The following is a 25,033-nucleotide window of genomic DNA, read 5'->3' on the forward strand; positions in this document are numbered from 1 at the left end:
AAAGAAAGATATTTTACCTCACAACTTCCTCAGCTTAGCAGAGTAAATTCTGTGTAACAAGTTATACTCAGCTACTGCTCAGCTGAAGGTAAAAAAAAATAAAAAAATGAAGAAATGAAACAGCAGCCAATCAGCTGAGGTCATGAACTCTTTTACTGTGATCTCATGAGATTTCACAACTCTCATGAGATTTCATTGTAAACTTCCTTAAGCTGAATAGGGAAATAAGGTGAGTGTGCACGCAAACTCACTCCTTCCGCTGATTTGCTGCTTAGAAGTCCTTTACAATGGGATGTGGCTACTGAGAAACTTTTGAGGTAAAATATCTTTCTTTTTTACATAGAGATGTTCAGGTGATATTTTCTAGTCAGCTTTTTACACCTATACTGCATCAACTTTCTAGTGTTTAAACATTTGAGTATTATGGCCCTTTAAGATGTTAGCACAAAACAATGCTAAATTTAAGACAATAGATAATAATCAGTCACAGTCATGTGATCAGGGGGGCTGGAAGAAGGTTCCAAGATACAAAGGTAATAATCACAGAGGTAAAAAGTATATAAATATAACAGGTGTTGGTTATGCAAAACTGGGAATGGGTAATAAAGGAATTATCTATATTTTTTAAAACAACAACAATTCTATGGTAGACTGTCCCTTTAAGTGAAATCTCATGAGATTACAGTAAAAGAGTTCATGACCTCAGCACTATTGATGCTGATTGGCTGCTGTTCATTTCTTTCATATTTTTTTTTTAACTGCAGCTGGGCAGCAGCTGAGTATAACTTTTTACACACAGCACTTACTCTGGTGAGCTGAGGAAATTGTGAGGTAAAATGACAAGCGAGGTAATTGTGAGATAAAAAATGACAAGGTACTATTTAAAGGCAATGAAAAACTAAAACATAATTTGTACAAGTATTGGCAAGTTACTAGGCTTACAAAAGAGATATTTAAGCAGTGTTGGTTTCCATCACCTTGATGTCAGATTTGCTAAACATTTAAAGGGACACTGTAATGGGTATCTCACACGAGTATGCATGTTAAACAAGCTTTTTATAATGTGGATGCTGTATTAAATATGTACTGTTTTTCACAATATATAAGTTTAAAATAATTGATTTTTTCAAACCCACTGTGTTGTCCTGCCGTTTACGGATTCCCAATCCGGGCTGACAACTGCAGTTGTAAGATGGAGACCTCCTAGATGTATTGCGCATGAGCGAGTTAGCGCAACGTCATCGGAATACGTCACCATCTTAAGTGGAAGAAGATGTTAGGCTATCATGTCGGCCTTGAGTGCCACAAATATGCGCATGCAAGATGAATGAAATGGTATAGCTAATGCGTTGAATCCGGATACTATAATTTAATTATATGCAAAAAAACACATCCGATTGGTGAGTTCTTAGCCCTTTAGACGGCCCACATTTGAGGGCTGGATGGACGTGATGTCATGGGGATATAATAAAATATGATATTACTGCAAAAGGGAGCTTTGGTTTCAAACAATAACAAGGTACATTACATTGTTATGATATTTTTAAATGTAAAACGTTTTTTCCGATTTATACTGAAAAAAAATAAGTTAGTAATCCTTTAACTTTTTATGAAGTTAAAAATGAATCATGTTTTTATTAACCAGCTGAGATCCTTCAAGGGAAAAACCCACAGTGTGAGCTGCCAATTTTGTGCCAGCGTTCTCTCTAAGGCTTGATTTTGTGAGTGGCAGTGAAACAGTTAATAAGGGAACCACACCCTGGAGTCAGCAAACTCTACACAATGCAGACAGCAAGGTATGGTTACCTTATTAACTGTTTCACAGCTGGGCTGCTCAAAAAAATCTGACCTTAGGGGGAACACTGGTGCCAATATATGTTATGTGAACAGGTCAAAACAGGTTTATAAAATAGCAATGCTTCTAAATTAGAAAAAGTTAATTCAAGCGAGATAGGGTGTGACAAGGTCATTATAGATGTCACTGTTTATAATCTGGGGAAAAAAGCCTTTCGTAATAAGGATGCTAAAGTCTGTAAAAACTATGTTCCTCCCACAAAACACGGATATCGTGCCACGCCTAAACCCGGCTAATACTGACACTTTAGCGAGGAACTGATGCATAAAAAAGTGATTTACCTTTAATTTCTCCCAGAAGCTCACTTGTGTTCAGGCCGTTCCATTTTCTCTTTCAGTCTTTAGAAAGAAGTTTCTCCATACAAGTAGAATCTGTGAAACACAAACAGTATAATTAATTCTCAGAAATAAGCACTGAACATTATTGTTGTTCCTTCTAGAAATACATCCCAATACAGTGAGGAATAATGCCAAGAGGCTGTTGCATTAATGGGGATAGTTACCCATATTGTGCTTGCTTTATCTGTTTAGATTATAGTGTATAAATAGGTACCCACGATTCCCTGGGGTTATGCTTTTATTGTTGCACTTTTAAGTGTTTTTATCTTCTTACTTTAAATGGATGACTAAAAGTTAAGTTTTTATTTTCCTGAACACTCTGGTTAGGAGAATTGGTATGCGATATTGGATCTAACACTGGAGGAGGCTACATTTCTTTTTCTTCTTTTGTATCTTACAGTTAAAATAGAATTCAGCAATCTACACCATATGCTGCCTATTGATGGCATTTGATACCGTAGGTGGCACTAGATATTGTTCCCTATTACCCAGCAATGTTTTATTTTCTTGATTTGAAAAAAATTATTACTCCCAAGTTAGTGCTGGTAATACAAGGAGACTTTGGATATAGCTGCCTGCTAACTCCCTCATCCCCATAGACTTCTATGAGATCCACTAAAGAAAGTCTTCTATTTATCGGTTTGTGTGCTAACCCAAAAATGCACTAGATCAACTGCACGGAAGCATAGGATAGCTTTAGGAAATACTTCACATACAAGAAAATAATATTTTTATTTTTACATTTTCTATGTACCTAGTATATATAATATATATATGTTATATATATATACTATATATATATAGTATCAATGAACAAATGGCTGCACTCACTGGTCCCTTTCAATCAAAAATATTTATTTCTGTGACGTTTCGGGGGACCGTATCCCCTTCCTCAGACAGAGGACACATGCAAGATGCATCCCTTTATACAACACCAATGCAAACAAAATGAAGACCCCACCCCCCACAACGTGGAAAAAAACGCCAAAGGTTGTCATAGCAACCTCCCAAGCACAGTGAACACAATACATAAACAGTGATATATACAAAACATAAATATAACCATCTCATCAGTGAAAAAAAAAGTGGAAAAAAAAAACCCTAACTCACATACAAACCTGAACAGATATTCTCAAGTGTGCTCACCCAACATGAAAAGTAATGGGTGCATTAGAGCACTGGTTTTAAAATCCGATCCTTAGAGCACAGGTGTAATTGTCACTGCTGATTTGAATCAGTTTCAGCTCAGGGCCAATAGTGCTCTGCAGGTCCAGAGCAGTTGTCATTGTTTTTTACTATTATGACCCTTGAATTTGAGAATGAATGTAAAGGTGAACATTTTTCCCACCCTATCCAAGCCCTTTATCTATTCAAATATGAATTGGATTTCACAAAGTTCCTTTATAAGGACATGGACATCAAAATTAAACTTTCATGGATCAGATACAGTGAACAATTTATAAAATATACCCTTTCTCTTGGCATCTATTGATAAAACTTAGCTTCTTTCCTTGAGAGCATATTTGCTCTAGTTTAAGACACACGTCTTAAGCACTAGATGGAGGGTTTGCAATATGATTTGCAATATGATTATATATATATATATATATTAAATATATATAGTGTTCAAGACACGTGTACCCTCCTAACTTGGATTCTCTTACACAAAGGAGCTAAATATATAAAAAGGATGCAAAAGAAAAAAAAGGTTATTTCATAAAAGAAGTAAATTGGATTTTTTTTTAATTTTTTTTATTATCTGCTTACCTGAATTATGAAATTTTAATGTTGAAATCATGTCCCTTTAAAGGGACATTATACACTCATTTTTTCAATGCATAAATGTTTTGTAGATGATCTATTTATATAGCCCATAAAGATATTTTTTTTTTTTTTTTTTAATATATAGTTTGCTTATTTTTAATAACATTGCTCTGATTTTCTGACTCCTAACCAAGCCCCAAAGTTTTAGGAGAATACTGACAGATATCTACTTGCAGTGGGCTTTCCAGCTACCTTTTCACAGAGCTAAACTGAGAGCTTCTAAGTAAGTTTTTCGAAAGTTTTATACTGGATTTTTATATTCGTATCTGTGCATCTTATTCTTTATAGTTGTGTCTATTTCATGCAGTTATATAAAAATTGGTGTATACTGCCCCTTTAAGAACAACTAAGAAAGAATGATTCCACACTGAATAGCAAAACTCTAGTGACAATATAAGCATATGATACAATTTTCTAGTTTAAAAAATGCCTTAACCTTTTTTCTTCAATGATTGTTCGTCAATCAAGATCCATTTCAAACCAACCCCTTGATTGGAGTCCATCTTATATTTCAACTTATGATGAATGGCTGAGTTTTAAATTAAACAATATTACCAAGAGGTTTTAAAACAATTTCAGTGTTTATATTACCAGATTGTGCAAAGTATCTAAGCTTTCATTAAGTTAGGTAGGGGTGATACATAATACCCTGCTGCTGGAAAATGTCCTAAATGGGTAGACATTGCTTGGCATAAAGGAACAAAAATTGACTTGCATTGATCCTAGAGTAGAAAGTAAAGCATTATTGCTACCAAAATGTGATGATGAAGTATTTGGAACATGCGTGTGTTCGGTGTCTGAATGCAAGATTACTAGTGACAGACTTAGCAGTTAAGGTTTTGTTGAATTCATTGCTCATTAAACCAAATGCCATTTTTTCCCAGATATAAATCCTGGGGATAGTAACTTAATCCACACTTGCTAGAAATGTACCACGTAATCTGGAGCAATCACCACGCATTTAGGTCATGTCTACAGTTGGCAAGACAATCCTTATAGAATGGGCAAATTTACATTGGTCACAGATGAAAATCTTATGTATATCAGCAAATTTGTCATTGTAGGTTTACGGAATAAAGACTGTAAATACATTTAAATTACTTTTGATTACTATGATAAATATACATGTGGGTTTTTACTATTTAGGAAAAAAAAATCTTAAAGGTACATCATAACAAAACTTTAATGATTTATATGCAACTTACAATTTAGAGTGTGTATGAGACTTTGTGAGAGAGAGTGTGTGAGAGTGTGAATATCTATGTGTGAGTTTGTGTTTATGTGCTATTATACATAGTGTGTATGAGACTTTGTGAGAGAGAGTGTGTGAGTGTGTGAGAGTGTGTGAGAGTGTGTAAGAGTATGTGAGAGTGTGTGAGAGTGTGAGTTTGTGTTTATGTGCTATTATACATAGTGTGTATGAGACTTTGTGAGAGAGAGTGTGTGAGAGTGTGAGTTTGTGTTTATGTGCTATTATACATAGTGTGTATGAGACTTTGTGAGAGAGAGTGTGTGAGAGTGTGTGAGAGTGTGTAAGAGTGTGTGAGAGTGTGTGAGAGTGTGAGTTTGTGTTTATGTGCTATTATACATAGTGTGTATGAGACTTTGTGAGAGAGAGTGTGTGAGAGTGTGTGAGAGTGTGAGTTTGTGTTTATGTGCTATTATACATAGTGTGTATGAGACTTTGTGAGAGAGAGTGTGTGAGAGTGTGTGAGAGTGTGAGTTTGTGTTTATGTGCTATTATACATAGTGTGTATGAGACTTTGTGAGAGAGAGTGTGTGAGAGTGTGTGAGGGTGTGTGAGTGTGTGAGAGTGTGTGAGAGTGTGTGAGGGTGTGTGGGGGTGTATGAGAGTGTATGAGAGTGTGTGAGAGTGTGTGAGAGCATGTGAGAGTGTATGAGGGTGTTTGAGAGTGTGTGAGAGTGTGTGAGGGTGTGTGAGGGTGTGTGAGTGTGTGTGAGAGTGTGTGAGAGTGTGTGAGAGTGTGTGATAGTTTGTGAGAGTGTATGAGGGTGTTTGAGAGTGTGTGAGAGTGTGTGAGGGTGTGTGAGGGTGTATGCGAGTGTGTGAGGGTGTGTGAGAGTGTGTGAGGGTGTGCGAGAGTGTGTGAGAGTGTGTGAGGATGTGTGAGAGTGTGTGAGAGTGTGAGAGTGTGTGAGGGTGTGTGAGAGTGTGTGAGGGTGTGTGAGGGTGTGTGAGAGTGTGTGAGGGTGTGTGAGTGTGAGTGTGTGTGAGAGTGTGTGAGAGTGTGTGTGACAGTGTGAGTTTGTGTTTATGTGCTATTATACATAGTGTGTACTTTGCAAAATGTTTTTTGCTGTGCTGTGCACGGCGCAAGAGTGTTCGGGTCTGGTCTGAACTAAAGGTAGCAACCCTACTTGAGACAGTGAGCTGTGATTTGCTGTTTATGAGGTGTGTGTGGTCCTTTTTATGATATATGTATACTCTCTTTTTAGATGCAAAAACAAAAAAAAGTTGTCTTCAATGCCCCTTTTTTAGGACATTAAAGGGACACTCAAGTCAAAATGAAACTTTTATTTTCAGATACAGCTACTTCCATTAACAAAATGTGCACAGTATTTTTATATTTACACTTTTTAGGTTACCAGCTCCTACTGGGCACGTGCAATAATTCACAGAATATAAGTATATGCATTTGTGATTGGCTGATGTCTGTCACATGATATAGGAGTGAAAAAAGACATAACTTTGAAAGTTGCCAGAAAAAAAAATCTACTACTCATTTGAAGTTCAGACTAAGTGCTATTGCATTATCTTGTTACCTTTTTTTGGTTGTATGGGTTCCTCTGCCTAAGGGAACAAAAACTTTACTTTTATGCTTGTGTAGTGTGTTTCTGTGCACCAATAAATCAATGGGAATTCCACTTGTCAGCCATTGCGTTTTTATCCCACTGACCAGCCCTTTTTGTTAATTTCAATATAAACATAAACATCTTTTTTCATGAAAAACAAAAACAACATATAAGGATAGATAGATAGATGATGGATAGATAATAGATAGATAGATAGATAGATAGATAGATAGATGATGGATAGATAATAGATAGATAGATAGATAGATAGATAGATAGATAGATAGATATAGATATATAGAGATAGGCGATAGATAGATGATAGATAGATAGATAGATAGATAGATAGATAGATAGATAGATAGATAGATAGATATAGAGGTAGAGAGAAAGAGAGAGAGAGAGAGTGAGAGAGAGAGATGAGAGATATATAGATAATAGATAGAGATAGATAGATAGATAGATAGATATAGAGAGATAAATTAGATAGATAGATAGATAGATAGATAGATAGATAGATAGATAGATAGATATAGAGAGAGATAAATTAGATAGATAGATGATAGATGATAGATAGATAGATAGATGATAGATAGATAGATAGATAAATAGATAAATAGATAGATAGATAGATAGATAGATAGATAGATAGAGATAGTACCAAGTACCATGTTATCACATACAGGCTGTGGTATGTTGCTGCACTGCTGATTGCTGTTTTGAAACTGCAGGCCGCAACCACAGAATGACTAAGTAGGTTTTAATTGCAACACATTTGCACAAGTTTCCCTTGAAAGATTGAAAGACAACACAGCTTGGAAATGTTTTTGGGTAATATTTCAGCAGAAAAGGCAATTTATTTAGTAATTATATCTTTCAGCAAGTGAAGAGAAATTAAGAAGCTGTAAGTTATCAAAATACTTGTTATGCAATAAAAACAAAGAATCTAATTTTAACAATTAGGAGCATATATTACTTTTTATCGGCTTTGGCCCGATAACAGAAGAATCCTCAAATAACCACCAATTACCAATACAACATTATAATTTGGTCTTTAAAGGGATATCGTAATCTGATGAGAAAGAGTCGTTTCTGTTGTTCATCAAAACAATTCAAGCCTCCTTCATCTGCAAATATAGGCTTTAGGCGTATGTGTATACGCCTATTGCTACCAATTAAATTATATCTTCAATGAATAAAAATGTTATCAAGGTGCCCAAACAAAATATAAAGAATTCCAATTATCTTTAATTTTAGTTTTATTGCATAACATTTATTTAATTTTGTATTGACCTTCTGACAACAATGTAGAATCTTTTCAATTTGAGATGTGAACGCAGAAATATAATTGCGTAAAATAATTTGGAGCATTTACAATCTGTGCGAACTTCATGTTTAGCAGTAATAATATAAAGATCTATAAAATATATATTTTGCACCCCTTAATTCATTGTACTAATTACATATCGGGGTGCATTTAAAATATTGTCAACTACAGTTTAGCTCTTAGAATATAAATAAATAGAATTCTTATTGGTCTTAAAGAAAACTCAGACAAAATGTTGACTTCCCAGTATCAAAATAAAAAGTTAAAAACAGCACACAACATAATAGTTTTACTCTCAGGAATGAAATTCAGAATCTGACACCTTCAAATTGCAGTAAAAAAAGGAATATAATCCCAGACTTTCTTTTTTATAAATTTAAAATATCGACAGGACAACATTTCTGAAAGGGTAAACTATAAACCGTTGTATGGCACCCCATGACTAAGGTTATTTGCTAAACTAGAGACAGAGCAAGGGCTGGTGTAAAGGTTACAACTAGGCTTCACATTGCTTATTAGTTTTCTTGCAAAGCCAAGGGGTAAGATCAAGGTGACACTTCGATGTCAATCATTGTAAATCAGAAACATTTATGAAAAGGACATGAAAGTTAAAGGGACATAATACTCATATGCTAAATCACTTGAAACTGATGCAGTATAACTGTAAAAAGCTGACAGGAAAATATCACCTGAGCATCTCTATGTAAAAAAGGAAGATATTTTACCTCACAATCTCCTCAGCTCAGCAGAGTAAGTTCTGTGTAAAAAGTTATACTTCACCTGCTCCCAGCTGCAGGTAAAAATAAAAAAAAAAAATGAAGAAATGAACAGCAGCCAATCAGCATCAGCAGTGCTGAGGTCATGAACTCTTACTGTGATCTCATGAGATTTGACTTAACTCTCATGAGATTTCATAGTAAGCTTCCTTTACCTGATTGGTGAAATAATATGAGAGTTCACGAGGCTTATCCTTTCAGCTGTCCCAGGACAGGCATACTAATATGCTGCTTAGAAATCCTCCAATGGGAGGTGGCTACTGAGGAACTTTTGCGGTAAAATATCTTTCTTTTTTACATAGAGATGTTCAGGAGATATTTTCTAGTCAGCTTTTTACAGCTATGCTGCATCACTTTCAAGTGTTTAAACATTTGGGTATTATTTGGGTATTATGGCCCTTTAAGCTTCAAATGTTTAGAGCTGCATTTTACATATAAAGAGAAGCGTCTTGTTGCAAAACGATATTTTTGGAAAAGTTATCACTGCAGGCAGGAAGTTAAAGGGACAACATACAACAATTTTCATATAACTGCATGTAATAGAACCTACTATAAAGAAGCATATGCACAGATACTGATATAAAAATCCAGTAAAAAAAAAACTTTTAAAAACTTACTTAGAAGCTCCCAGTTTAGCACTGTTGATGTGGTAAGGCTGGGACACCCATTAAAAGGGGCTGAGAAAGCAGTAAGAGCAGACACCCCCTTCCCCTGCATATGAAAAGACCCATTAAACAAACAGGGGAAAGCAGGAACCTGTAGACTTCTGTCTACATCTGAAACTTTGGGGCTTAGTTAGGAGTCTGAAAATCAACACGTTATTATAAAAAAAGCAAGTTTATACATTATTACAAAACCCCTCCAAGATGGGCTGTATTAATGCGTCATCTACAAAACATTTATTCAAAGAAAAAATCTAGTGTACAGTACCAGATTTGAAATGGAATAAAGTTTCCACCACTATATGAGAGGAAAAAGTGTAAAAGGGCAAAAGAGTGACTACAACTGGCAGGTTAATAGGATGAACAGCTATTTAACATTCCTAAACTCAAACAACAACTTCCAGGACTAACAAATGTTGTTGTTTTTTTCTCTGTCTTTTTAAAGATGTGAAAACTCAGCAACATAATAACAGCATGAAATTATATTTTCTTATATAATGAAAACTAAGACCATTACATAATTCTTGGTCTGAAGCACAGATTCCAAAACAGGGTAACACTAAATCTTAAATGATAGTACCATTAAGCTGATTTATGGAGCAGTGAGAGTTTTTAGACTATATCAACATTTATTATAAAGAAAACCATATGAGTAAAATATATTTTCTTGTATGAAGCAAATCAAAGTTATATTTATATATAAATCCCAAATTCAAACATCTCTCATTATAAAAACTATCCCAAAAATGATCTCTAAACTCTTTATGTCAATAAATATATGTTTTGTCTTCTACATAAAAAAGAAAATAGAGGAACATAAGTTGGAAAATCTTCCTTACTTGCTCAGCAGGCCAGTGACACTCAGAGTGCAGTCTCTTTTAGTTTATTAAGCCTTTCAAAGAGGAGAAATATCCTATAGTATATCACTCTGATCCTGTCAAAAAGACAGTTTATCCCTGAAATACCAGGCAGTTGTCCTCTGCATGAGAGTAAGGAATAAACCCCAGAATTACTTTTCATCCTCTCTGACCTCATCAGTGTGGGACAAGTGCATCTCTCTAAGACATGTGAGCAAGGAGGACACCTTCTTCATTGAAGGCTTCTCTTATGTTGTTTACATCAACCTAGAAGGTTTTTTCGGTAGTTTCTAATCTAATTCAGACACCTCAGAGATATTTTTTATAATAATCTTTCTTAGCATATACAATCATTTGTATCACTAAATCAACTCTTATCAGATATTGATATCAGGACTAATTTTGTTTACTCAATTTATAGCTTGTAATATGTTTGGAAAATGGTTTCTAACTATAAAATGAACGTGGTCTTGTTATTTCTCCTTTTTCCCAAATTAACAAAATGATTGATGTAAAGGAGTTATTTGTTTTTTTATGTGATTTGTTTAAAAAACAGTAAGTGCTCTTAGATATTGCCTTGTTGTTTTCTTTGATGGTCGTGAAATACACTAATGGTCGTTTGCACACTGTAGTCTCAGTAGTTGAGCAACATTTTACAGGTAAATATATTTTTAGCATTTGGTTAAGCAAACAATTTATTTAGCTTTAAAGGGACATTTTATTTAAAAAATATCATGCATATGAACAAACTTTATTAAAATATGTTAAATATTCTTGCATGAAAGATTAAGTTAAATCTGATTAGTTTGATGGTGGATATTGACAGATCCCTATGAGCCTTTTATTTTTCGTTTAGATTAAATGTAACACCATATATCTATTATGTGCTAGATTCTATTTTATGTAATTAATCAAATTGTTTTATTTTGCATTTATATAGAGAAATAACATAGCATGCCTGTATCAAGAAGACATTCCAGAGAATATCAGACTCTCAAAACTTCACAAACATAAATCCCTGGTGATGCAAGGAAGACCAACTACAAAGAAAGAGGTCAAATGTAGATGTAACACGTGAAGGTTATCTTCATAGGCAGAGTACAGTGCTGAAAATAATTAAGATTTGTTCACTGAGTATTCAATCAGCCATGGAATGGTTGGAATCCTGCTCACTGTTGGAGAACATTGATAAGAGAAGAACTTATGTGGATTATCACGGACATTCCTGGCTAATTTAAGACAGCTTTACCGCTGCAAACCTGAATCTGATACCTGTAACATGCAAGGCATTGTCTTTCTAAAATACCTTTGGTATATACAGTTAGGAAAAACTGTTCAACAACAAGACCTTACATTTCAATGGCCCATCTCATGTGGAAATACTAATTCCAAAATATAAAATCCATTCTAATCTACTTTTTAATTTTTATTTTATTTTTTTAGAAAAATATCAAATTCCAATTGTGTTTTCAAAAATATACCACTGTGTAGACTCAGTTTAGTTTAAAACTTTTGAGATTTCCCCCCTTTAATTTCATAATATTTTAAGTGATTAGTCCCATGACACACATTAACTATTATAAAAAGGTAGTAAAACTTAATGTAATTCCTTTCCAAGCAATGCTCCCTCCAATTTATCCACAGAGCTACAAATTATTTTTAATTTACTTAAATATTCTCATTACTTCCTTTGAAATCATGCTATGAAGAAAAAAAATCCTGCCATGTGTGTGTTTTGTTATTTTTTCATGGTAGACACACATAAAAGAAAATCTAAATGTGAAAGTGTAGCAGACGAACATCAAAGCCCCAAATGTCAAACGTTATTATTGCAAATCAGCTTTGACTTTTTAAGACTTAATAAACTGCCACAGTATGCCGAGGCCTATTTTTAACAACCATATCAATGAAAATAATGATCACTGCCACATGCGTGTTATGCCTAATGACTGAACTATTTCTGTATTAACTAGATGAGCTGTTTAGAAATTTTGATCCAAAGATAAAAAATGATAATAAAGTTTATCAACGCGTTTTGTCAGTTTATGCAGAATCCTAAGAATTATTTAGCAAATTCCCCAATACAATTCTAAGTGTTGTACGATAATACTACAGTATAAGTTATTATTTAACAAAGCTTACTTATTTGCACAGTTTTTCCCATTGAATAATATACTGATACATTCATTTACACAAAAAAAAAAAAAAAATCAGAAACCCTGTCTGGCTCAGGATTTGTGTTTTTAATTTAGATTTGTTTGTATTATTATAATCTGGAGATTTTCAAAATGACTTGCTAATCTTGTTTGGCTAATCTCAAAATAACTGCACTTTCACATTAGCTATGAAGACTACATAGGGTATTTGTTGATATTACCACCGTTGAGTGATGGTCAAGCAGTATATACAAAATTCACCACTCAAAACAGTACTATTTATGTATGCCAATACAAGTATCCAGCACTTCAAATGTGGTGGTGCTGTAAAAATAATAATAATAATATCAACAACAACAATATATTTGTTTTATCTATCTATCCATCCATCTATCTATCCAAACTATTCATCATATATCTAATTATCTAATCTATCCATCTATCCGTCTGTCCCACTGTCCGTCCGTCTGTCCATCTATCCATCCGTACGTCTATCTATCTTTCTATATATATCTATCTATCATCTGTCTTTCTATATAAAATTATGATTGTCTCTTAAAAAGAGCATAACAAGAACACTGAAACTAAGATTACATTTATCGAAAACAGGGAAAGGGAGAGGAGGACAAAGAGGGGATTAATAAGCACTCTTACACCTATCATTATAACAGCGTATTGGCACTGCTAGTAAGTGACAGATTATTAAAAAAACTATTAATTTTTATTCATAAAGTTAAAATATGTGATAATAAGGTGATAAACACCACCTATAATTTTACCCACAACAATAGAATAACCCCTCAAACACCTACAAAAATGCCACCCCCCTGTATTCCTGGCCGATAGCAGGAATCATCGGCGTCAGGGCCAGGGGTAACACAAGGTAGCAAATAAAAGCAGCACCTAAGGTGAATAAGAGTAGTAACTATTAATTTAAAACTGCACAAACGCGTTTCGGCCGTGGTACGGCCTTTCTCAATGTGATTTGAGTTGAAAAAATGACAAGTCGATTATCATAACATTTAATCATAAACAGGTTACATACACATATGGAAACAAAACAATCTATTTTTTTTATTTGTGCATTGAATAGAAAATTTTAAAAAAAACTTAATATTACAAAAATTGTATTTTTAATTAATGTATTTAATTTATTTATTGAAATCAATAAATTAAGGTTCCTCTTTCAGTATAATTTCTCCAAACAAGACAGCGATCATGTTTTAAATTATTATTATTATTATTAAAATACTGCAGATTTACCTTTTAATAGACTCTTGCATTTGCTATTCAAATAATTTACCATAACTATATTAAATGGCAATTTATTCTGATTAGACAATTTGAAAAGTTATTAAATATTTATACATACACAATACTGTTGGCCGCATGTGTAATTTTTGCTTCATTTGCTTGTGGATATGTAGAGAAATACAGTATAAATATTATTTCAAGGCTTAGACCATGGCTGATCATTGCAAATTTATAATAAGAAAGTAGCACTTTTAAAAAAAGCAATTGTTTTTTAAACTGAAAACATAAATAAATAATGTAGAAAAGTAGTGAATAAAACAACTGATTAACTCAACAAATGCTTTTATTGGCATAAATCCTTTTCCTTTGAAATCATTCAATAAACACATTATTTACTGAAATATGTGTTGACTATAGACTATATACTGCTGCTTCTTTATCAAATATTTACTTAATATTATAAGAAAAAAACAAGTTATCTTTGATAATGTTGCAATAACAGATTAAATTAAAGGGGCATGGAAAGCAAAATTAAAGGGATAGAAAAGTACAAAATGTAAATGCTCTAATATGTTAGAAGATATTATTACACTGCTGGCTGCTTATACATAACTATGTGGCTGAACACAATAGTATTATTGTACACATGCTTCTTTAACCCCCTTAACGACAGCGGCGTACCATGTAAATTATAGGAAAAGGTGGCAAAACAAATATAAAAAGTCTATTGCATTATCTTTTTGCTACAAATAATTAAAGTAGATTATCTTATTATCTCAACATATTTACACTCTCATTACATATCCATACAAGCCTCTCCTTTAAAGATATTCAAACATCTTGTAATAGATCTTTTGAAATTCTAGTTGAGATGTGTGAAAATATGATCTAGGATTTTACACCAGGCAAGTCAGGAATACAGTGACTATATATTCAAAGGTTGTTACAAGTGCGCCTACGCTTTATAGATGTGTACATTTTAAATTGCCAGTGTTAAAGTTCATGCTAGTTTCATGGTATGATTAAATCATAAAAATGTGAATTATTTAAACAATGATGCCAATTAAATTTTACTGTAGGGTGAAGAGATTTCATTCGTTTGTGACGCTTGGTGTCACCTTTGACCTACCTGATCAATATTTGGCAAGTTTATTGTAACTCTTATGAATTCTGTCCTCTAGGTTTCCTTCAGATAAAGAGCAATTTAGCATAGTTGTATATCAAAAAATATCATGGCCTTCAGTTATGGTACAATGTATATTACTACTTTCTACAAACTGGGTCATATACTTGATGAATGAAAGAATTCAAGGATTAATTGTATTATTAACTTAATCAATTACCATCTGAGTGAGTAATTATTTAAAAATGGAGCAACAATTTCAGACACCTACTGGAAAACCAAACATTTATATATTTTTTCCATATTTTGACAAAGTGAAAAACGTTATAGTTTAAAAAGTATTCCTTGCCAGCGCCACTGCTGCATAATAAAGCTACAGTTTGCAGGTTTTTTTAAAGCAATCGAGAGAATGCACAGGCGACGGGTACAAATATCTGATCTATCTGATTTAAACAGATATTAGTTGTAAGCACCCATTTCTCTTACTTCACATAAGAGAACATCAGGAAAAATGCTATGTGGGTGCTGGTGTAATATTTTAACTCCTTAAAGGGACAGTCTAGGCCAAAATAAACTTTCATGATTCAGATAGAGAATGTAATTTTAAACAATTTTCCACTTTACTTTTATCACCAATTTTGCTTTGTTCTCTTGGTATTCTTAGTTGAAAGCTAAACCTAGGAGGTTCATATGCTAAGTTCTAAGCCCTTGAAGGCCGCCTCTTCTTTCAGGGCATTTTGACAGTTTTTCACCACTACAGGGTGTTAATTCATGTGTGTCATATAGATAACACTGTGCTCACGCACGTGAAGTTCCAGGGAGCCAGAACTGATTGGCTAAAATGCATGTCTGTCAAAAGAACTGAAATAATGGGCTTAGATACAAGATAATTAGATGCTTAGATACAAGATAATCACAGAGGTAAAAAGTGTATTTATATAACTGTGTTGGTTATGCAAAACTGGGGAATGGGTAATAAAGGGATTATCTATCTTTTAAAACAATTGCAATTCTGGTGTAGACTGTCCCTTTAAAGGGATATGAACCCCACTTTTTCTTTCTTTCCTGTATTAGAAAGAACGTGCAATTTTAAAGACCTTTACAATTTACTTCTATTATCTAATTTGCTTTATACTCTTGATATCTGTTGTTGAAAAGTACATCTAAATAAGCTCAGTAGCTGCTAATTGGTGGCTGCACCTTGATGCCTTGTGTGATTGGCTCACCCATGGGCATTGCTATTTCTTCAACAAAGGATACATAAAGAATGAAGCAAATTGTATAATAGAAGTAAATTGGAAAGTGGTTTAAAATTGTATGTTCTATTTGAATCATGAAAGAACATTTTTGGGTTTCATGTCCCTTTAAAGAGATAGTAAAGTCAAAATTAAAATGTAATGATTCCGACAAAGCATGCGGTTTTAAACATATTTCCAATTTACTTCTATTATCAGATTTGCTTTGTTCTCTTTGTATTCTTTGCTGAAGAATAAACATAGGTAGCTCAGTAGCAACAACGCACTACTGGGAGCTAGCTGGTGATCTGCATATACATGTAATTTGCTCACCTGATCTCTTCTGCTGGCTCCCAGTAGTGCATTGCTACTCATGAGCCTACCTAAGTTTACACTTCAACAAAAAATACCAAGAGAACAAATCAAATTTAATACTAGAAGTTAATTGGATTTTTTTTAAAGTTGCATGCTCTATAAGGATCATTACATTTTAATTTTCACTTTGCCGTCCCTTTAAATTCTAACATCAATAAACTAAAGTCAAAATTAAACTTTCATGAGTCAGACAGAGCATTACATTTTTATATATAGACTTTCTGAGGTATCAGCTATTACTGAGCATGAGTTCAGAGTATATATGCTATATGTATATGAGACTGTGATTGGCTGATGCCATATAAATATGTATATGAGTCTGTTATTGGCTGATGCCATATGAATATGTATATGAGTCTGTTATTGGCTGATGCCATATGTATATGTATATGAGTCTGTGATTGGCGCATACCATATGTATATGAGTCTGTGGTTGGCTGATGCCATATGAATATGTATATGAGTGTGTTATTGGCTGATGTAATATGTATTTGAGTCTGTGATTGGCGGATGCCATATGTATATGAGTCTGTTATTGGCTGATGCCATATGTATATGTATATGAGCCTGTGATTTGCGGATGCCATATGTATATGAGTCTGTGATTGGCTGATGCCATATGAATATGTATATGAGTCTGTGATTGGCGGATGCCATATGTATATGAGTCTGTGATTGGCTGATGCCATATGTATATGAGCCTGTGATTGGCGATGCCATATGTATATGAGTCTGTGATTGGCTGATGCCATATGAATATGTATATGAGTCTGTGATTGGCGGATGCCATATGTATATGAGTCTGTGATTGGCTGATACCATTTGAATATGTATATGAGTCTGTGATTGGCTGATGTCATATGAATATGTATATGAGTCTGTGATTGGCTGATGCCATATGTATATGTATATGAGTCTGTGATTGGCTGATGCCATATGTATATGTATATGAGCCTGTGATTGGCTGATGCCATATGTATATGCCTATGAGTCTGTGATTGGCTGATGCCATATGTATGTGTATATGAGTATGTGATTGGTTGATGACTGTCACATGATACAAAGTTCCAGCAAATTAAAGGAAAAGTTTGAAATTTGTTCTAAAAAAATTTAATCTATTATGATCCTGTTGTGCCACTGCACTAAAATCTCAGAGCTGGATTTAAAGGGACAGTCAAGTAAAAAAAATTTTTTTATGATTTAAATAGGGCATGTAATTTAAACAACTTTCCAATTTACTTTTATTACCAATTTTACTTTGTTCTCTTGGTATTCTTAGTTGAAAGCTAAATCTAGGAGGTATATATGCTAATTTCTTAGACCTTGAAAGCCACCTCTAATCTGAAAGCATTTTTACAGCTTTTCATCACTAGAGGGCGTTAGTTCATGTGTTTCATATAGATAACATTGAGCTCAGGCACGTGAAGCTCCTAAGAGCAAGCACTGATTGGCTAAAAATGCAAGTCTGTCAAAAGAACTGAAATAAGGGGGGCAGTTTGCAGAGCCATAGATACAAGGTAATAACAGAGGTTAAAAGTGTATTATTATGACTGTGTTGGTTATGCAAAATTGGGGAATGGGTAATAAAGGGATTATCTACCTTTTTAAACAACAAAAATTCTGGTGTTTACTGTCCCTTTAAATTCTGTAGTATGTATCATACTGTTACTACTGAAGATTAATTTTCTTGTGCAGTGTTACACTATAAACTGTGTTTTTTTTCTTTGAGGATACTAGGTACATTGTTCACATATTAAGATATATACTCTGTACTGCTTCCCCTAATATAAGTATTTTATTTTGTACACTAGATTTTTCTTTGCATAAATGTTTTGTAGACTGTGCATTTCTATTATAGCCCATGTGGGAGTGTTTTTGTAACAATGTATAGTTTTACTTATTTTTAATAAGATTGTGATGATTTCCAGACTCCTAACCAAGCCCAGAAGTATCAGATGTAGACTGAAGTCTACAGATTCCTGTTTGCTCCTGTTTGTTTAATCTGTCTTTTCATATACAGGGAAGGAGGGAGTGGGGGTGGCTGCTCTTTCTGCTTTCTCAGTCCCTTTCAGTGGGTGTCCCAGCCTAACTTCATCAACAGTGCTAAACTTGGAGCTTCTAAGTAAGTTTTAAAAGGTTTTATACTGGGTTTTTAGATGAGTATCTGTTCATATTCTTCTTCATTGTAGTGTCTATCACATGCAGTTATATGAAAATTGATGTACACCGTCCCTTTAAGGTTATTAAAGGTGTTTATTTGTTCACTTTTAATTTGTCACATAAATTGTGTTAACTATTTTTTTAATGCTTGCATTTTTGTGCTTCACTTGTGATCTGGCCAAGTTTGTTTAATTAATCTGATTCGCTAATTAGCAAGAAGGCATATTACATTAGAAATAAAATACTCTTCTGCAGTTAGGTCTAAATATTTATTCGAATCACTTTTATTGGCACTTTAGTGATTGTTTGAAAAGTTGGGTAAGCGTGCATCTGAAGTGTGCACTTACTGAGCCTGGAAGCTAGAGAGTTAATTGTCTACAAAGCTATGTACATGGCACGTGTATTTATAAGTCAGTATAGGTTATTTTTCTACTTCTTGAAATAATTGGCTTAAAATGTTTTTGCTATCCAGAAGAAGCTGTACAATGTGTTGATCTCATGCTATTTATAGCAAATCAAGAAAGGAAAGTGTGCTTTTCCCATACAGCAGGGCACTGACATAGACACAGATGCTCTGGGAGAATATGACGGTCTTCTCAAAGCAGTTGAGATCAGGATGGAATATAGCAACTGTCGCATGCATTTTAGTGCCAACTCCGCTTGTGCTCTCGTTTGCTTCATGGGAGTAGTCAGACTTTTGCTGTAGCCTGTATCAGACTTATTCCTAAACGTCTTTTGTAAAAATTGGTTACTGATTAGAACAAAAAAATAACAGACCCATCAAGTCTTTCATTAAAGGGATATGAAACCCAAAGTTTTTCTTTCATGATTCAGACAACAGCAATTTTAAGCAAATTTACTAATTTACTCCAATGATCAATTTTTCTTCGTTCTCTTGGAATCTTTATTTGAAAAGCAGGAATGTAAGCATAGGAGTTGGCTCATTTTTGGTTCAGTACCTGGGTAGCACTTGCTATTTGGTGAGTAAATGTAGCCACCAATCAGCAAGCACTACACAGGGTGCTGAACCAAAAATGGGTGGGCTCCTAATCTTACATTCCTGCTTTTCAAATAAAGATACCAAGAGAATGAAGAAAAATAATAGGAATTAGACATTAGAAAGTTGCTTTTAATTGCATGCTCTATCTGAATCATGAAATATAAAAAATGGGTTTCATATCCCTTTAACATATGGGCCCCAAAAATATATAGCCTTATCTAATCCCCTCATGAATATGCAACACAAGATCTCCCTACCAATAATTTTGGATGTCAGTTCTATACATGTACAACCCTTTATGTAATGTTGCATACTCAAGAAGCCTAGTTTTCAACTATACATCATTTCTGTACAATAAATGACAATTGTACTATGCAGAATAAAGGCTTTCCCAAACAACCAAAACCTCTGACATTCCAAGGTTCTACTGATTAATGGAAATGTAATAATTCTATATTCAAAATGAGGTTTCTAAAGAGCTTGTGAGGACATAGGCAATCGTCTTCTGAGGCCCCTTGATTAATTTGTTTACTTGTCAGGTACACAGAGTAAACCAAACATTCCATGACTTAGGTTTGAATAACTGGACCAATTAAACAACCACAATCTATTGAACCTATCGAAATGATGTTGCCGATTGAATTTGACTGTATCTGTTCAGCAGGGTCCATATTTATCTGCTAATGGTTGCTATATGATACAGTAGAGATTAAAGGGACACTCAAGTCAAGTGTCATGATTCAGATACAGCACACAATTTTAACCAACTTTTCTAGTCTCTTCCATTATCTAAATGTGCACAATCTTTCTGAGGCACCAGCAGCTACTGAGCATGTGCAAGATTCACAGAATATACGTATATGTATTTTGTGGTTGGATGATGGCTGTCACATGATGCAGTGGGAGGAAAAATAGAACTAACTTTAAAATTTCTTCGAAATAAATCTACTACTCATATGAAACTCAAGCTAAGTGATTTTTGCATTGTATTTTTATTATGCATTTACTGATTGTTATCTACTGTGTTTAGTGCCACTTTAAGGATGGGTGTATGTTTTAGCACATTATTTACAAACAACACATGCTCGGCTGCATTTGTTATTTTTCTAAATGAATCTTGAATATTTACCAAATGTGACATTTTTTTTTTAAATGAATGTTACATTTCCCATTATTAAATATAATATAAGAATATTGAATCCAACATTCAAGTAGCAAATGTAACTTTTAGATACTAATAATTTTGCTTCCTGAAAGACTGCATGAAATCAAATGTAACAATTAAATATTAACAATAAACTTAGTTCAAAATTAAACTTTTATGATTTAGATAGAGAATGTCATTTTTTAAAATATTTTAAGTCTATTATCAGATGGTGCACAAAATATGTATATGCACACTCTCTGAAGCAACAGCTCCTTCTGAGCAGGTGCAACAGCTCATATATGAGATTCTGATTGGCTGATGGCTGTAACATGATACACGTGTCTTTAATGGTCCTTACAGTATTCAAATGTCCCATTTTATATTTCAATGCTAGCATTCAATAGCTGAACATTATTTTTTATAATACTGAAAAATTAAATATCCACAACTAACAACTGTATATTATCTGATATTTTAAGATATCGGTGAGTCATAGCACTTTCTTTAAGCTACTTTTAATCTTAATGGAATCACCCACTAAAAACTGACCTACAAAAACAGGACTCTTGTGTCAAGGTGATCTAAAAACCTCTCATTTGTTCTTATCAGCAAGCATAAATTTACCCAAACAAGGGTTACACTGGCTCTCTCATGTGTTGCACCCCAAAATGTCTCAGTGATATTGCCACAATCATATGCAAATGCTACTGTTACCCATGAAACTAATTAATACCTAGTAAGAGTTTAAAGAGCTCACCGTTGTTTTTACCATTTAAATACAAAAAGGGTAGTGAATTTCAAAATCCCATTAACAGGCCTGTATGAGTAAACACATCCCTAGGCAGCTGTCTGCTTTGCTAAATCTAGATCTGTTTTCTTTTGCCTATTGGTATTTTCCTAGCATCTGTATATAAATCCTACTGTTAAATATAATAAAGCATAAGACATGTCGCTCCAAAACCTGTCTTTATATTTATTTACTGCGTACACTGAAATTGGATCATTGGTTAGTGCAGGTTTTTTTTTTCAGTTTCACCAGCAGAGAAGGCAAAAATTACTACGTGAATCAATTTGAGCCAAATGGAAACAATATACTCTTATTACAGGCTTACAAATGCAACAATCTTCATTCTTCTGCTATCCGTGAAACCATGAGGTTTGGCAAACCAACAATAGTGACTAGAACAAGCAGAATCAAACCCAACTTCTGCAAGCAGCATAATATATTAAACGATCAGTCCCTCTGCCTAGCCTTGATGGATATTTCATTTGAATAAAGTATCCTATAAAGCACTATTTCATTTGTTATTGCACTGTTTCTTATTGTACACAATGGTATCAGTTTTTGATATTTGGAAGCAGAAAACACTGAACAAAAAGCAAATAAGAGAAAAAGAGCAGATGTTAAATATGAAGAATCTTGGCTTTATAATTTGGGTCATATGAAATCCTTTGGTTACTGTATTCATGGACACTTGCCGTATATATCATATTTATTAGGTATTTTTGCTGACCCAGGTCTCACATACATTATATAAATAGTGATCTAATGAAATTATTATCCTTACAATACATGTACTCATTAAACTTTCAAATGTGGGGTCTCAATAAACTATTGTTACGTTTCAAGTTATTATTTTCTTTAGAGAACCTAAAGAGATTATTGTACACTTTTGCACAGTATTTGTTTTTTTGGGGGGGAGGGGTTTGGGGGGGGGTGTGGTCCGGTGCTTACTAACACAATTGTTTGTTTTATTCCTCTGGGGGAGATTTACAGCCCACCAAAGCTTGATTGTTGAGTATCCAGTTAGTTTCACTATCAATATAATCAGATTTAAAGGGACAGTAATGTAAACATTAAAGGTAAATGGAGTGGATAAAGTATGACCTTTAAACAATGTTAAAAGGTAGAGAAGCTGATTTAAGAAAACATTGTAGTGGTCTCTAAATTTTATCTATAGATATATATATTTATTAGACGTGCAGCCAAGAAAATGTCATTTCAGACAAAATTTTCATTCCGAATATTCAGGGAAATTGGCTGCACTATTCGGTATTTGTTTAGTTTAAAACCAAACAAATACTGAATTTTTGTGAAACATTTACATTTGTAGCTAAAATACTTATGTGCTCTGAAGAGCATGGAGAGTACACTAAAACGAATGAATAATGCCAATTTCCGTCAGTATTTTTTTATTTTATTTATTGTCGTTGGTGCATTTTTGCAATGAATATATATATATATAATTCTCCAATGCCTCTTATAAAATGCTTAACTTTATTGTTTATGTTAATTAAACATATGAATGCAGAATTCTGTGTACCTCTACACTGCATTTAATCCTGCATCCAGGGATCGGTCCCGTATCTAGTTAATGTGTGCTTCTTATACATATATTATAGTATACTAAAAGAAAAAGGATAATTAATTGTACTAATCCGTGTATGGAATTTAAACAACCTCATGTATCTTGCTAATAATGCCATATATGGTTTACAAACATGTTTTATTGTCTGAATATAATGGGTTTGTTTCAACATATTCACATTCTTGTGATTCCAGCCTACATGATCTTAACACACCATTGTGAATAAGGCCCCTTCCTGATATGCAGTGTGTAAAATGTAATTGGCATGGAGTGAAAAAGAATATGCTTCTGATTTTAAATGACTTCAAACCATGATGAGGGAAAAAACTAAAACAATAGATTCATATTGTATTTATATACACATTTCAGAGGTCTTAACATAGTGAACTTTTAAATAAAAAGCAGTGTAGAAGTTTGAATTATAAAAAGTTATTTTTTGTTTGTATATGTTAAGTCATCAATATACAGCATTAATTAAAACATCTTGCCTTTTTAATCAGTATTTTGAGAGTGAATCAATAGAATAAATATTCATTCATCAGAGTAAACTGCATATAGCACTTAAAGGTACAGAGCTCCCAACAATTTAAAAATAGAATCCAGGACCAGGCGTAACGGGTGGAGCTTGAAAAATCTAGGGCTGTGTGGATGGTGTGCAATGTTTGAGCTCCACTCATTAATATCACTGCATGCAAATGTACGCTGGTATAGCAAGTTAAGCGCAATGCAAAAGCAATTGCCTGGAAACACTGCGCTCATGAGAGCGCGCTTCCATAGGCTCCAATGAAAGCCTCATCCTCATGCCGTGAGACACGGCAAACCATCTAGCGCAGCACAAGAGGTAAGTTGCACAGCGCTGAGCAGCAAATTAAAAATATATATGTAGATGAATATATACATATATATTTATGTGTTTGTATGTGTATATACACAAATTAACACATAAATATATATGTATATACACAAATTAACACATAAATATATATGTATATACACAAATGAACACATAAATATAACTGTATATACACAAATTAACACATAAATATATATGTATATACACATAATACATAAATATATATTTATATACACATAGTAACACATGCATATATATGTATATACACAAATTAACACATAAATATATATATGTATATACATAATAACACATAAATATACTATATATGTATATAAACATATTAACACATAAATATATATGTATATACACATAGTAACACATAAATATATATGTATATACACATAGTAACACATAAATATATATGTATATACACAAATTAACACATAAATATATATGTATATACACATAGTAACACACACACACATATATATATATATATATATATATATATATATATATATATATACAGTATATACACATAATAACACATACATATATATGTATACAGGGAGTGCAGAATTATTAAGCAAGTTGTATTTTTGAGGATTAATTTTATTATTGAACAACAACCATGTTCTCAATGAACCCAAAAAACTCATTAATATCAAAGCTGAATATTTTTGGAAGTAGTTTTTAGTTTGTTTTTAGTTTTAGCTATTTTAGGGGGATATCTGTGTGTGCAGGTGACTATTACTGTGCATAATTATTAGGCAACTTAACAAAAAACAAATATATACCCATTTCAATTATTTATTTTTACCAGTGAAACCAATATAACATCTCAACATTCACAAATATACATTTCTGACATTCAAAAACAAAACAAAAACAAATCAGTGACCAATATA

At 33.3% G+C, this 25,033-nt stretch overlaps 1 protein-coding gene across 1 annotated transcript in view; it reads right to left on the reverse strand.

Moving 5' to 3' along the window:
• SOX6 (SRY-box transcription factor 6) overlaps positions 1 to 25,033 on the reverse strand; it is a 786,620-nt gene that overhangs the window by 326,215 nt on the left and 435,372 nt on the right. Inside the window, 1 exon segment of the mRNA XM_053720627.1 lies at positions 2,137 to 2,226. Within this exon segment, the coding sequence (XP_053576602.1) occupies positions 2,137 to 2,226 (90 nt within the window).

Source organism: Bombina bombina, chromosome 7 (genome assembly GCF_027579735.1).
Source record: "Bombina bombina isolate aBomBom1 chromosome 7, aBomBom1.pri, whole genome shotgun sequence".
Taxonomy (NCBI): Eukaryota; Metazoa; Chordata; class Amphibia; order Anura; family Bombinatoridae; genus Bombina; species Bombina bombina.